Here is a 16875-nt window from a genome sequence, read left to right on the forward strand (position 1 = left end):
GTGTATTTTCCACATGAGTTAATCTTGAACTCAGTTTTTGTTAGTGTCTCTCTGTGTTTCGTCCCTTTTTCTACCCTTTCTGTCATGTCTCAATGTCTGTTTATCCCGAGTTGCAGTTGGAAATTTACATGTCTTAGTGTGAGTCTCAGTGAGTATGGAGGGCCAGGCGTGCTAAAATTAAACAAATTACTTAAATGCGCTATTGAATACTTAATTAACATTTTCATGTGGCTATGCTTTCGGTGAGCATTTTCCCAACACAACAACGGACATGTGGAAACTAACTAAACTAAACTATACATTATGAAAAGCCCCGTTTGTGTGTCACCAAATACACTTTGGATATTTGTGGTTTCATGTTAGATATCCGGTCAGTTTGCCAAGATAGAGCCTATTTGCCAAAATCTTTGATGATTTTGGAGATGTCTGCCCAGCCCAGTATCTCAGTAAAGGGTGTGACAGACCCGCTTGCCTTGCAAGAGGTCAAGCTCTTGTTCAGCTAACACACACAACTTGCATAACCCCCGCTGACTGTCCCCTCTCAGAGGCTGAACACCAACTTCATTTACTGAGATAATATCTATCGGGTGTTTATTTCCTGTGTCATGCTTGTTGTGGACTTTACAAGGACAAACTGATAAGAACTGTAAATTGCGATACGGAAATATATGAGCTCTTACTGAAATGCACGTGCTGTATTAAAACTATGATACAAATCTGGAAGTGCTGCTACCTGTAGCAGTATGATTTTCTCACCCAATAAAGGAATATTTAATATATCAGTCTACTCTTCATTCTATCAGAAACAGTTATCACAGCTCGTACATTTTCTTTTTACACATATATGTAAGCATTGAGCCAAATGTAAGAATGCCAACAAATTAAGAGCGGCCTCCCATGGACGAACGTGATAGAGCCTGCCTGAAACTAGGAAAAAAATTGAAACGGGAGTGGCATTCAGGGAGGGAAACGTGGGTGTACGGGGTGCGGGAGCCAACCCTGATGCGCGGCCTGTGAAATGCGACCCAGGAGTACTCTGGGACCCCCGGGGTCTGGAGCTGGCCCGAAGGGGAGCACAAGGGTTAAACCCCTCTGGGCTACCTGGAGCCATTTTTCATCCACAGCGTTTTTTAATTTCAAGCCATTTTCACTGTGTTGAATAGAATATAGCCAAACTTTCCACACATTTTTTTTTAACTTTAGAATTCCAGTCTGAGTTCATTAGATTAGCTTAAAGTGGCTAAGCTACAAACTTCCATCCACTTGAGATGCTAGAGCCAAAAAACGCCCCATTGAAACCCATTATAAACGCTATTTTTCACTGCCCAATCATTACCATCAAATTAAATGTCATCTTTCCACTTTCACTCAGTCTTTGAAGTAGGGGCCTTAGAATTGTAATTTTTTTTATTTGTCCACCAGGTGGCGCTCTTGTTTCATATTTCACCATTGAACGAACTCCAGCCAAAAAAAGTCAGATTTTGAGCGTCTCTTTCTGCTTTAGAAAGTGAAAAAAGAATGGTGTTCTGTGTCACTATCAATGACCTTTATATTTACAAAAAAATAAAGGTCCTTTTGCCTAAAAGAAGAGAAAAAGATCTGTCTGTGTCTGCTTCTAACTTTAGATAAAAGTATGTTTATGTCTAAAATCAGAAGCCTTCCCTCTTTGAAGTCCACCCCGCAATGCAAACAAATCTAACATGAAAACAAGAACAAAAAACAAATTAGACTTTATTTTGTCTTCAAGCTTAGCTTGTTTATGCAGGTGCACTGCAGCAGAGGTTATAAGAATAAGCCGTAGCGCGGGAGTAGGCATTTTCACGATGGCACGGTATTACAGGACCGAGGAAGTAGTGGACATCCTGATGCGCTCCGACAGCGAGGATCTTTCCTCTTCACCCGCCCAGAGTGACTCTGATTCCGGGGATGACACGGAGTCGTCGTCTCTCCACACCGATCAGCAGGAGTCATCTTCTGATTTTTCTACTGGAGATGAGAACGAGGGGGAGACGCACGAGGAAGCAGTGGCGTGGACTGCCAAAAATGGAGAGAAATGGTCCCCGACAAACACCGAGACGCTGCGCTACGTCGCAGCACCCACGGGGCTTATTCCGGGACCAACCCACTAAGCCGTCGCCCGAATTTCAGACCCACTCTCCAGCTTCAGGTTGTTCCTAACCGATGAGATTATACAGCATATCGTTTCAATGACAAACCTTCATGGCAGACGGGCAATCTCAGAATGGAGCGATTTGGACAGCGACGAAATGCTGGCTTATGTGGGGCTGCTCATTTTGGCCGATGTATACCGGTCAAAACACAAGTCAATCAAAAGCCTTTGGAGTGAGAAAACGGGATGTTCCGGGACGCGATGTCCCAGAAAAGATTTTCGCACATTTGCAGGGCCCTCAGATTTGACGACAAGCTCTCCCGACCTGGACGCCGTACCGACAAATTGGCTCCCTTTCGGCAGGTATGGGACATGTGGGCACACCGCCTGCCGATGTTGTTTAGTCCAGACCGGGACCTTAAGGTGCGGTTTCCGCCAGTACATCCCCAAAAAGCCTGCTAAATACGGCATAAAGATCTGGGCAGCCTGCGACGTCAAGACATCTTACGCCTGGCGGCTGCAGGTTTACACCGGGAGAGCAGCGGGCGAACCAGCCGAAGTAAATCAGGGGATGAGGGTCGTCCTGCAGATGACGGACGGGCTCCAGGGACACGTCGTGACATGCGACAACTTTTTTACCTCATTTGAACTGGCAGAGGAACTCCTCAAGAATAAAATGGCTCTGGTCGGCACAATTCGCCGGAACAAAACAGAAATTCCACCCGTTTTGCGCCAGACGAGAGGGAGAGCTGTCTATGCCTCCACCTTTGCCTTTTCATTGAAACACACCCTAGTGTCCTACATTCCTCGACGGGGCAGAAATGTGCTTTTGTTGAGCACCAAACATCGCAGGCCGGAGGTCAGCAATGGACAAAGAAAAAAGCCGGTGATCATTGACGACTACAATCGATGCAAAGGAGGTGTCGACAACCTTGATAAGGTGGGTGTCATTACGCATCAGTTACGCACACCTTTATTCATTTTTGCTCATATATTCTTGTGTAAAATATACAGAGGTTTTATGTTGTTGTTGTTTTGTTAGGTTGTCGGCACCTACTCCTGCAGGAGACGGACCAATCGATGGCCAATGGCCCTCTTTCATAACGTCATAGACGTCTCCCTCTACAACGCCTTCGTGCTGTGGACCTCCGTAGATCAGGCCTGGCATCAGCAGAAGTCACACAGGAGGAGGCTGTTCATAGAAGAGGTGGGAGAAAGCCTGATCAAGCCTCATTTGTCAAAAAGAGAGCGCCTTCCCCGCTCATTAGCCGCTGCTGAATTAGTCAGAGATGCGCAGGATGGTGCTGCTGCAGGCCCCTCTGGAGTGACAGATCCCAAGGGCAGGAAGTCCTGTGAGGTCTGTTTTGAGAAAAGGAGGCGAGTCGGAAACACCTGCAGCAAATGTGGAAAGTTCACCTGCCGAGCCCACAGCAAATTTGTCTGCAGCAACTGCTCTACCTGAGCAAGACATTTACCCCCCCGGCCACACACAGCCCCCCCCACCCTCTCACTAGCTCTCTCTTTCTCTCTCATACATTTCCCCATTCCCAACAACAATATACATGTTCTTGTTCATCGTTGAAAAAATAAATGTTTATTTGGTTCAAACTGATCTTGAATTTTTATTTACATAATGCTTTTTATTTTATTAGAAGGCAACAAGGTAATATGCATTTAACAGGGCAAGAGTGAAAAACCGTTCTCCTGCAGAAAAACTAACGGCCGATCAAAATGAATGTCAGTGGTAATCTTTGGACCATCCAAAGGCCTAATTATAATTACAATAAAATATTACTTCAAATGTATTTTATGGAAAATATTCAAGTTTTTTGTTTTTTTCGCCAAAAAAAGCCATGCGCTCATGTGACAAAACCGGGATATAAAGGATTAAAATCCGCGAAATGTAATTAAAACTTTACATGAATATTTCAAGGAGAAGTAGGTCTAAAAGATTGGCTAATTTAAAGTGGAATTTTTTTTTAATATATAATCTTTTTATAGCACTTTTTATGGCGTGGTCGATTTTTGGCTGTAGGGCGTCGAAAGGGAGTCTTTTTTTACATGAGCTCCTGCAGAAAAACCAACGGCCGATCAAAATGAATGTCAGTGGTAATTTTTAGACCATCCAAAGGCCTAATTATAATTACAATAAAATATAACTTTCAAATGTATTTTATGGAAAATATTAAATTTTTTCATTTTTTTCGCCAAAAAAAGCCGTGCGCTCATGTGACAAAACCGGGATATAAAGGGTTAAAATCCGCGAAATGTAATTAAAACTTTATATGAATATTTCAAGGAGAAGTAGGTCTAAAAGATTGGCTAATTTAAAGTGGAAAAAAATATTAATATATGATATTTTTATAGCACTTTTTATGGCGTGGTCGATATTTGGCTCTAGGGCGTCGAAAGGGAGTCGTTTTCTAAGGCGCTCCAAGTTAAGTCATACAGAATAGATATCAGAGCCTTAAACAGGCTGACTTCTACTATTTGGGTCAAATTGGGCACAAAGTATACAAACACATAACCAGTGTTGGGTAAGTTGCTTTAAAAAAGTAATTAATTACTAATTACTTAGTCAATATTGTATTTAAAATACTAATTACTGTGTCAAAAAAGTAACTTAATTACTACATAAGTATTTACTTATGTAGTCGTTTGGTACCGGGCCGTGAGAGTTGAGGCTCAGGTATGAAATGTATAGTTTTCAGGGTTTTTATCGGTTCTGAGCGTGATTTTGTTATCGTTTTTATCGTTAACTCGGTTTTCCTGGGTCTTTTCATGTGTGTTATGAATAAATCTTCTTTTTTACGGTACCGGTACTAGTTTTATTTTGTTGTATTTATCCGCAACACCTTAAAGGCCGGTCTGTGAAAATATTGTCGGGCATGAACCGGTCCGTGGCGCGAAAAAGGTTGGGGACCGCTGCTTTAAATAATAGATACATTTTTTAAAAGACAGACACTCTACAGTACGCAGCGGTAGCATCTGTTCCACAATGTAGCCTAAGCCTGCAGTCATTTTTTAAGCTCACCTTCAGACGCTTTCTGTGCTGCTGAAGTAAAATCACGTTTTGATAAATCACGTGATATTCAGGACTGCAAACAGAGCAGCATTCACTGAGCTTGTTGCGTTTGTGGATATGTGACTGACTTTAATTATCCATTAAATCATCACATTCTCTGTAAGATTAAGGTCAACTATTGAACGTCTTATATTTTAAAGTAAAGTCTTTAAAACCAAGTTAACGCTGAAAGTGCAAAGACCGCTAATGTCACATGACTTTACGGACATGTGGCCAACAGTAATGTTTTAATGTTCTTCATTATTAAACATTTGCACATAAATAAGTGACATAATATTCAGTACTTACTTTTAAAAGTTTACTCTTTGGCCGCTCCGCTTTCACCGTTTTTTTCGGCAAAATTATCCACACCCACCGCCGCGCTATGAAGTCTGAGATATGTTGGGCCATGAAGTCTACACCACCACATCTTTAAAATTCAGGGAAATGAAGGACGCATTTGAGGGCTGCATTTCGAGCAGCCTTTGAATTGGGACAGCCTTCGTCGCATCGCTGTGATGTAATCGGCCTTAAAATGCGGCCTTTAAGGCTGCAGACCCAGAGCCGTTTCGTTCACGATCAACACATCACTAGTATGGAGAAGGCGAGTGCGTGGCAACTGAGATCAGACAGAGTCACCACTGAAATCTCAATTATTAAAGAATCCAGAGTGGAGAGCGGATGAGAGGGTTTTTAAAGGGGCAAGTATGATTTAAGAAATGTAAACTTACTCTGTGTTTGGTAAGGGTGTCAGCCATTCAGAGAAAAGTTCTGTAAACTGACGAGACCCTGATCAACCTTCAAGGGTGCGCCTTGAGAGGTTCAGAAGTTTTATTCTTTTCATTGTCGGTTGTTCAGTGTGTTGTTTATACAGTTAAGATGTCCTTTTGTAATAATTACAGTTGGACCAAAATCACCTCACAAAATGCTATAAGAAAGAAATGTTTTGATAAAATTATAAATTGTGGTAAGTGATAGTAAAATAATGAAATATATAAGAAAGTCAAATGTGTAAAATAGTCAAATAATATTGCAAAACCTAGTATGAACCATAACTAAGGTTAAATTACTATGACGTCCGCCCCAAATTTGTCAACAGATGCTGGGATCACCAAAAATGGTGCCAGGAGTTTCATACAGATGTGGTGAGAAGTTTAGAGGCTCTTATAATGAATATGAATATTATATTGTAATTTGGGGCTTTTAATGATTTCTCTAACTTTACAGTATACATTTTAATGCCTTTAAAAGGGAAGAATTGGGTGCAGAAGTTTGAATTTAGTTTTAGATAGTGATGTGCGATACCACTGATTTTCTTTCCGATCCGATACCAATTAATATTCAGGGTGGTATCGACGATACTGATCCGATACTTACTTATGTTATTTATTGTATCTCAAATTATAGCGTCATAATGATTACAGGACATCAGATTACTTGTTCTTATCACTTAATAATGCAGAGTTCATCACATAGAAATAAAAAAAATGAAGTTGTGCGCTATGTGAACACGTTGCCTGCCTGCAGCACTAAAGGACTCCGTGTCTCGCCTTAGCAGCACCTGTCCCTGTCCTCCTCTTCAGTTCACCTCAACATACACTCGTCATATTCTGTGATATGATTTGCTCTGAGGTGTTTGACAAGGTTAGTGATGTTGCCACAACCATACATGCCAACCCTCTAGATTTTTCCGGGAGAATCCCAAATTTCAGTGCCCCTCCAGAAAATCTCCCGGAGCCACCATTCTCCCAAATTTCTCCCGATTTTCCACCCGGACAACAAAATTGAAAAACCATATCCCAGACTGGTCCAGCCAATTCCAGTTTCCAACAATGTCGGCAGCAACTTAGTTTTAATATTACTCTTATTTCTCTTTTTGGGTCGCAAAAAAACTTTTAACATATTTTCAGGTGAGAATGTAGCTGTGTAAACTTCAAATATCTGAGCCGACCGACGCATCGTCTTCAAATCCCCGCGGTCTTTCGCTACTTGGGTTAAACATGATATATAAGTCACTTTGATAACTTCAAAATGTTATTGTTTGGCGTTTTCAGTTTTATTTGTAAATCAGTTTGGCTGAAATTAAAGTTATTATATTAGATCAAATTAAATTTAACTTTATTAATCCCTCGGGAGGGTTCCTCTGGGTTTTCACAGCTGAATAAACGTCAAACAGAAAACTGATTAAACAGAAGTGTGAGACGGTCGAGAGTTTACGCCAGTGCACTGTTATATTTTAGATAGCAAGGAGCAGATGGCAGCGTTTCACTCCACCGAGGGAGCTCGTGACGTACTACCCAGCTTTCTTTAGACCGCGAAGGCCAGGTCCTCAGGTGGAAGCAGCCTCTGAATTTGGACAACCCCGCTGTTTCCGGACATTTAACGTATTTTATCCGATAAATAAACACTGTAAAATGTATTTATCCCCCCAGCAGCCCTTTTGAATATCTCCCGAGTGTGGCCACAACACCTCACGTTTTTGCCACATGTATCGCAAACCACGTTTCAGCTTTTATGGAGGTAAAATACGTTCGCACATTACTCCAATTACGCTCAGCCATTGTTGTGAGTGCGCACGCCAAGGGGCTGCGAGACAGACAGCCGTATTTCGCACATGACTATGAAAGGCGGAAGAGGAAGTAGTTCCTTTGAATGTAGACAATCCGAATGTTATAGTTTCTTTCCACTGTGTTCCTGTTAATTATAAACTACAAATTTACCCTAAATTACTAAAATATCGATATTTTAATGTGAGAATCGATTCTAGAACATAAATGACTGGTATCGGAGGAATCGATATTTCAGGATCGATCCGCACATCACTAGTTTTAGATTTTCTCTTATCCACACAGGGTAAAAAGTATACATACAAGCTCAAGTATACCCATATAGAAAAGAAATAGAAAAAAACTTGCCTAAGATGTGGCCTACTTCATTAAAGTGAATCATATAAGGCTTATATGATTCACTCATGAAGGTGGCCACTTTCTCATTACTTTCATATAGTGTTTTAGTAAGTATCCAAAATATACAAGTTTCATGTATATCATTTTTCAAGGGATCTTATATCTGCTTTCACTCTTGTATGCTTTTCATACAAGTTTCACACAAGACAGATACAAACTTTATAAGATTTATATATATATATCGTTTCCATATGGGTATGCATGCACCCCACCTTGAGCTATATTAAGATAACAATGAATTAATATCAGTAGATAGGAATACAAACTTCAGTCTAAGTTAAAAAGAAAAAAACAACAACAACTTTTAATCATACTCAGCTTGAATCTGAATAAAAAGAAGAAAAATAAAAGATATCTATTTCCTGATGCCTACATTAAAATGTAGGGAACACCTAAAATGTCCAACTGTAACTTGATATTGTCAGGTGCAGGTTGTGTGCAGGCAGGAGTGGTGGTAAGGAGGACCCAAAGTGCAGACGCTCAGAGGCAAAAGTGTACTTCAAAACTCAGTTTTATTGCTGGATTGCAAAACGTAGCAAAAATCCAAATAAACTTACATAAGCAGGTAGCCAGACCACACAGCATAAATGAGGGTAGCTCACAACACAGACACAGAGAAACACAGGGCTTAAATACACAGAGGGAGCAATCAGGGAATGGGTAACAGGAGGGAAACACAGCTGGGGCAAATCAGGCCTAACGAGACAAGGGGAAGCGAAACCAGATACATTAACATCAGACATGGACCTTCAAAATAAAACAGGAAACATAACACATACTGAACTAAAGACACAGACTCACACGCAGGCACTGCAACAGAGAGAACAGAGACGTGGGACCAGGACAGACACAGACACTGACTGGACTGGACTGGATATCGCAGACAGGGGAGACAGCAACTAAGGATGCACAGAGACATAAACCATAAAACAGAACTCTAACAAAGAAACCAAAGAATAGAAATGATAAATAATATATAAACTCAAAACCCTGGGTCAACAACCCAGGCATTCTAACAGATATACAATGAAAAATCACCTAACTTGTCTTTGAATTATGTATTTATTTAAGAAAACAAAAAATAATTTGACAATATTATGTGGTGAAATTATTATTAACTAGTCTGGTTTAAGAACAAAATTTACAGTGCGTAATTTAAATTAATAGTTTATGCCATTTAAATGTCATGCAGCTGTGTCAGAGATTATCTTAAACCTCGCCCCCAAGCCATTGAAGGTTCAACTTCAGAGAAAAGTGGATGACATCACAGTGGCTGCAGCCAAACGTGGGCGGGGCTTAAACCCTTATACAGGGACCGTCCAGAATCCCAAGCATTTAGTTTACAAAGAGCACACATGCCAACCACAACTCCAACCACCCAACAATTTATTTCCACTTCTACATTTCAGACTCAAAGAAATATTAATACAAACTTAAACATGACAACTGCACACAGTTACACCTCAGTGGAAACATGGAAGTCCTTAAGTGACCACTTTTTTGGTACAATTGTACCACAGTGGAAATCTCTGCAGTTCAACCCAGAGTACTGCAACACTGAGATGCCTTCCACTTTGATGAAAGACATGTTGAAACTTTGTTCCATGTTAGTGGACGCAATGGACACAACTGTGGAGAAGGGAGATCCAGTGTCCACGCAGACTGATGAGGCCTGTCTTCACTCAGTGGACACAGAGTCCCCTGAGAAAACAGAAGAAACCCGAGCAAAGGACAGCATCCTGAAAGAAAGTTCTGTAGATGACCACGGTGATAAAGAAGAAACAGAAACTCCAGGACTGGAGGATTCTTCCGACTCAAAAAACCTCAAGCTGCATTTGACTGCAGAGGAGAGCAGTCTTGATAAAACATGCACAGGTGACAGTGAAAATAGCGAAATTGTAACACTGCATCGTGCACCTACACCACCCAACATATATCTAAATGTTTTTATTGGTTTTAGTGATTCATCTGAGGAAGAAGCGTCTGTGTCATCCCAGATGTTTCCTCCTCAAACCCAAACCACAGCCACAGTAGAACCGAAGAAAAACTACTCAGCTGATACAAAAGACTTGGACAACATAGAAGCTTGCCCCCTGGAAAAGCCTGTGAAGAAAAAACTACATAGGTCAGTCCGTAAGTCTGATTCAGATTTTGGTTCTTATGACATCACTCTGGCATCTGATTATCTGTCTGAAGAAAAGATGTGTGTTTACAAAGTTATTCAGTTGGTAGTTTCAGAGGCCAAAGCCTCGTCTAAATACAAGGACTTCACACAGCGGCACAATCCCGACTCTATCAGCGATCGCCTGCGTGAAAAACTCTGGCCTCAAATTGACGAGAAAAATTTGGATCTATCTCCAAAAAGGCTGACCAATATCAACAGGGACATTTTCACCAATCTTTGTAAAGCACATAACTGCAAGGAGAAATATTTGATTTTATATCTGAGCGAACGGCTTGATGATATTACTGTCCCAACGTTTACAGAACCCCTGTTGGCTTTACCAAAAAGAGTACTCACTATATCTGAAAACCGAGAAGAGTACATAAAAGTTGTTGAAAGCTTCACTAAAGATTTGGTTCTGCACGCTATAAGCAATGCAAATGAGACAAGGGAATTGCCTCCAAGGGTTGATAAAGCCATTATGAACAGGTTTACCAACAGGATTTGGGCTAAAATTTTGTCCCAAAACCTTAAAATGTCCTTCGAGAACACTGAAGAAGTCAGTGTGAAAGTATTCAATGAACTCCGGGAAAAGTGGAAAAATCCAAACACTGTGCTGGAGTTAATGTTTAATGGCCAAGACAATATTGACAATGTGATTGTCAAAAGTTTCAAAAGAAATGCCCCACTGAAGAGACCTAATTTCTTCTCTAGGGTTTTCTTACGAGCACGTTAAAGTTTACCTGACACCTGCATCAAAAAAGCGGCGTTTTCAAAAACACCTGGGTATACATGTGGACGTAGCCTAAATGCATTACATTTTTTATTACAATTCTTCATTGTAAATGTTAAAACCAAACTACTTTAAAGTAATTGTCTCATGAACCACCTGGTTGATAATAATTTCACCACATTACATTATAACGTTTTTCTGTCCTTTATCCCGTCTTCCTTCTCCCACCCCAACCAGTCGCAGCAGATGGCCGCCCCTCCCTGAGCCTGGTTCTGCCGGAGGTTTCTTCCTGTTAAAAGGGAGTTTTTCCTTCCCACTGTCGCCAAAGTGCTTGCTCATAGGGGGTCATATGATTGTTGGGTTCTGTATTATTGTAGGGTCTACCTTACAATAGAACGCGCCTTGAGGCAACTGTTGTTGTGATTAGGCACTATATAAATAAAACGGAATTGAATTCAAATAAAAATTAATTTAAAAAAAGTTTTAAAAGTGTACTTAGTTTTATTTGCTGTCAATTTGCCTAGAATGGAATATCAGATTAGAACGGCCTCTAAAATATAATATTTAATGTATTAAATAAATCAAATGATTTACAGAAAATAAAATTCAAAAACACTTTCATTTTCACTGTATCTGTATGGCTATAGAGGAGCTGTTATTATTTTGCCTGTTTGTCAGTGCTGGTATGAACCCCGTCCGTGCTGTGTTGATCCCTTTGCAAAGGTTTGAAGCTTCTTTCGATAAACCTGAGAAAGTCAGTTTGGGTCGATGCTCAGTGTATTTTTCCACAATAATCTTGGTGACAAGGATGAGATTTCTTGAGTGATTTTTGTTCTCTTTTTGTTCTCGCAGGTAGACTCAATGAGTCTGAAAGAGCGCTTATGTCCGAGCAAAGTATGGAGTACTGATGGGATTTCCGACTCATTTTAGAGAACTGGCTCTTTCGGCTCGGATCACTTAAAAGAGCCGGCTCTTTCGGCTCCCAACCGGCTCTTCAGGTTGTTTTGTTGCTTTAATTAATTTATTATTAACAATAATATAAAATTATGCACAAAAGGAATTACTAATGTACAAAAAAAGTGTTTTTATTTCTATATGTTTATATATAAATATATGCGGTGGCCCTTAGAGACAAAACGAGTACAAACTCCAAAACACATTTCTAGCATGAACTGAACTTCCAAAACAGAGCTACCTAAGATCACTTAAATTACACAATTGAAAGCATATGTGTATTGTTTGTGTATTTACACACAAGCGCTCATATATATTCAAATAATTTAAAAAAAATGTTCATTTACTTGTTACTACCAGACACCAAATCCGGTCGTTGGTACTTGCTGGCTTGTGTAGCCACTAGGTAACAAAAGCTCAACACTGCGCGTAGCATTCTGGAGCACTTCTGTTGTCTTTTGTACGTGTTTTGAGTTTTTATGTGCTTCTGAGTTTTTAGTGTTTTGGAGTTTGTACGTGCTTCGGAGTTTGTACGTCCTATGGAGTTTTTACGTGTTTTGGAGTTTATACGTGCTTCAGGGTTTGTACATGCTTCAGAGTTAATACATGTTTTGAAGTTTGGACGTGCTTTGTCTCTAGGGGCCACCGTAAATATACTTTTATTTATTCACTCCACCTAAAATGTAATAAATAAATCATATAATACAAAAACCAACTATTCACATTTCAACTTTTAACTACTTAAATTTTCAGCTTTTTCCTTTTACAAATTTAAAGTGAAACAACACAAAACACTGCAAACCACAACCCAATTAAATATAAATTAAAATAAGAAAACAAAAAAAAAGATGTGTGGTGGGGCGTGGCCTGCGGTGCCGTGCAGAGGAGGCGGACGCACCTGCACGGCATCCGCAATCACGCCCCACCGAATTAAATATTGTACTGGGTCCTGTGGTTGGGTTGTTGGTGTTATGTTGAGCTGGAAGCGAGAGAGCTGCAGCTCTGAGTGCGAATGTACAGCAACCGTGTAGGGATTAATAAAAGCATCAAAATGCCACTGGGTCTGCCGTGGTCGTTTACAGGATGCATATTCTCTGTCATATGGGCCTGCATGAATAAACAATAAACTTTCTGAATCTTTTATCATCTGCAACTGAAAATAGTTGTGGATGATTACTATACCTTTCTATTGTGATGTTGTTGTCCCTGCCTCTTTCTCTGTCTCTCCCTCCTGCTCTGTTCCTGTGCTACTGCGAGTGTAACTACCACCCCTCCCCCCTCTTCCCAGCACAAAGCACAAGGCTCGCGTGCTGAGTGAAGCGGGAAAAAAGTGCGAGAGAGAGAGGGTGAGAGAAAAACCACGGCTCCTTGGCTCATGTCGTTCACGTCAAAGATCCGGCTCTAGGAGCCATTTCGTTTGTGACCAACACATCACTAGAATTCTCTCACTACTGCTCTATTCCGGTGTGGTTGGAGTATATGGATGTATTGTGGATGGATTATCTCCGTAATTCTTCTGAACAAAAGTTAGCATTCATCCTCCAGCATCACTGTGTTTATATTATGCTAACATAGCTGTGCCGCTAGTGATCACGTAGCAAATCATTATATACCAGCTAGTCCAACTTCTGTAACCCTACAAATGTCACTGCTGATTAGTTTTCTGTCTTCAATCATTTTGGAAGTGATAAAAGAGATGTATTATTTTATTTTTCTTATTAGAAATCTCTCATTCAGAACATGCTGTATCATGTTTAGGTGGAAACTAGCGAGCTAACTTCCTGCTAACTTCTAACTCAATTAAATTGAATAAATTCTGTTTTCAAATTTTATTTGTCACGTACACAGTCATACACAGTACGATATGCAGTGAAATGCTTAGACAACTGCTTGTGACCTAAAGAAAAAAAAAGGACAAGGCTATGAATAAGATAGGAAATAAATATGAAAAAATGAAAAAGGGTAAATTTAACTAGGAAGGAATAAAATATAAAATAATTAAGGTTAAAAATGAAATAACTGTACAACACAAATTAGAATAAAGGGTAAATTTAACTGGGAAAGAATAAGATAAAATATATAAATTAAAGTTGAAAATAAAATAACTGTACAACAAAATACACAATACACAGTATAGAACTATATAACTATATAAGAATGTATGAATGTTTTTATGGATGCCTGGATGTTAAACTTAATTGTTACACCGTAAAGCAGCAATGCTGATCATTACAGATGAAATAAATTAGACAGTTTTTAACTCTCAGTGATGCCGCAGCGTTTGTATGACTTTGGGACCTTAAAGGACGGCGTTTTGGACCCAGATTACTCTGGGAAGCTCGTGACTACGGTAGCGGTAATGCTCAGCTTTGTAGCTTACCAAAGTCGTACTAAAACAGTTTTGGGCAGTTTTTTTTGAAACATAAAATCACATAAAATAGGTTTGTAGTCAGTGAGAATTCAACCAGAATTCATGCATTTTTGTTTGAGAAAATTAAAGGATTTTAAGTGCTCTTTGTAGTGCGGAAAATACAGTAATCTGATTTTTTTTCTTAATTTAGTAAACCCCAAAACTTCTAACAGATAATTGTGCTTAGTTGAATAAATATTAAAAAACAGATAATGTAAGTATTTCTAGACAGGCTGGAGTCTTTCAGTATTCACAAACAGCATGCTGGTTCAGACGCTTCTCCTGGTGGATAGCGCTTTCTCTCTTCTCCTTGAATAAAAACGATTTTTCATGTTAGTTTTATTTCAAAATTCATGGTTAAAAAAAATCCTGTACATACGAACAGCAGATAATAAAGAAAAGCGAATGGTTCAGTCTAACACGTATTCTGCAGTATGACATTGAGCTTAAGTAAAACTGTACAGTTATAAAACTTGACTTATATCTGAGCCAAAATGATTTTCCAAGAAACAAATAAAACAGTGATGTAAACGTCACCTGACAGTCTGGTGTTTGCTAAAGCTGGTGACTGGATATCAGCCACTGATAAAGTGCTGTGTAATTTTCTGTGTCCATCTCGCCTCCTTTTAAAGTCTGTCATTTTTAACCCAGAACAGTCACTCTGAGGGAAACAGCAGGTCTGCACTCAGGAAACAAACTGCATTTACTTATTTTGTGCACAATTTTGTGTCGACATTACATTATATTGAACAGCAGCTGCAATAAACAGGAGACTAACACCAGGACACGTGGACGTGCTTCCTGACTCATCAGCAGGTGTTAAACAGCTGACAGGTGAGATGGATGTGTACAGGTAAACTGAGGGTCCATAGAGCTGATCAGTGGTGTCGTGAGGAAAATGTTGGCTTGTTATTTATGTTACAGAAACAAAGAGACACAAGACCAGGCAGAATTTTTAAGTAATTTAAGTCATATAATTTTTGTCTGAAGATGAAAGTTTATAGTTTATATACAAAAGATATACAATATATATGATATACACACACACACACACACACATATATATATAGAGAGAGAGCAAGAAAGAGAACATATAAACATTCTTTCTCTCATCCGCTCTCTCTCGCACTTTTTTCCCGCTTCACTCAGCATGCAAGCCTTGTGCTTTACACTGGGAAGAGGGGGGAGGGGCGGTAGTTACACTCGCAGTAGCACAGGAACAGAGCAGGAGGGAGAGACAGAGAAAGAGCCAGGGACAACAACGTCACATTAGAAAGGTATATAATCATCCACAACTATTTTCAGTTGCAGATGATAAAGGATTCAGAAAGTTTATTCATGCAGGTCCATATGACAGAGAATATGCATGTTCTTTTTGTTTTCATATTATAATTTATATTTAATTGTGTTGTGGTTTGCAGTGTTTTGTGTTGTTTCACTTTAAATTTGTAAAAGGAAAAAGCTGAAAATTTAAATAGTTAAAAGTTGAAATGTGAATAGTTGATTTTTGTATTATATGATTTATTTATTACATTTTAGGTGGAGTGAATAAATAAAAGTATATTTACGGTGGCCCCTAGAGACAAAGCATGTACAAGCTTCAAATCACGTACGAACTCTGAAGCACGTACAAACTCCAAAACACGTAAAAACTCCGAAGCACATAAAAACTCAAAACACGTACAAAAGACAACAGAAGTGCTCCAGGATGCTAGTGGCAGTGTTGAGCTTTTGTTACCTAGTGGCTACACAAGCTAGCAAGTACCAACGGCCGGATTTGGTGTGTGGTAATAACAGGTAAATGAACTTTCTTTTTTTTTTTTTTTAATTTTTAATTATTTGACTATATATGAATATAGTGCTTGTGTATAAATACTTAAACAATACACATATGCTTTCATGCTTTCAATTGTGTAATTTACGTGATCTAGGTAGCTCTGTTTTGGAAGTTCAGTTCATGCTAGAAATGTGTTTTGGAGTTTGTATGTGCTTCTTGGAGTTTGTACGCGTTTTGTCTCTAGGGGCCACCGCATATATTTATATATAAACATATATAAATAAAACCACTTTTTTTTGTACATTAGTAATTCCTTTTGTGCATAATTTTATATTATTGTTAATAATAAATCAATTAAAGCAACAAAACAACCGTTAAAGCTGGTTCGGAGCCGAAAGAGCCGGCTCTTTTTAGTGAGCCGAACCGAAAGAGCCGGTTTTCTAAAAAGAGCCGGAAATCCCATCACACAATGAAAAGACAACATATGAAAATAAAAAAGAAAGAAAACAGGCAAAAAGTTAGAAGAAACAGTCTACTACATGTCTACTTTTTAATGCACAGGTACGATACAAAGTCTGCATTTTGCTAATTATTCTAAATATTCCTAACTATTTAAACATTTTTCAGTATCCTGCACTGTTTTTTGCCCTTCCACAATCATTTGAATTAAAAATTAAAAGAGCAGGAGTGTTAAAAT

At 39.3% G+C, this 16875-nt stretch overlaps 1 protein-coding gene across 1 annotated transcript; it reads left to right on the forward strand.

Moving 5' to 3' along the window:
- Positions 1–2207: 2207 nt before the first annotated feature.
- LOC309720791 (piggyBac transposable element-derived protein 4-like) lies at positions 2208–3623 on the forward strand (the record flags this gene model as incomplete). The annotated part of the gene is made up of 2 exons (XM_082557965.1): positions 2208–3050; positions 3153–3623. 2 exons carry the CDS (start codon positions 2208–2210, stop codon positions 3570–3572), a joined length of 1263 nt encoding a protein of 420 aa, XP_082414091.1. The 3' UTR covers positions 3573–3623.
- Positions 3624–16875: the final 13252 nt, after the last annotated feature.

Source organism: Aulonocara stuartgranti, assembly GCF_965226115.1.
Source record: "Aulonocara stuartgranti genome assembly, chromosome: 13".
In the NCBI taxonomy this organism is placed as follows: domain Eukaryota; kingdom Metazoa; phylum Chordata; class Actinopteri; order Cichliformes; family Cichlidae; genus Aulonocara; species Aulonocara stuartgranti.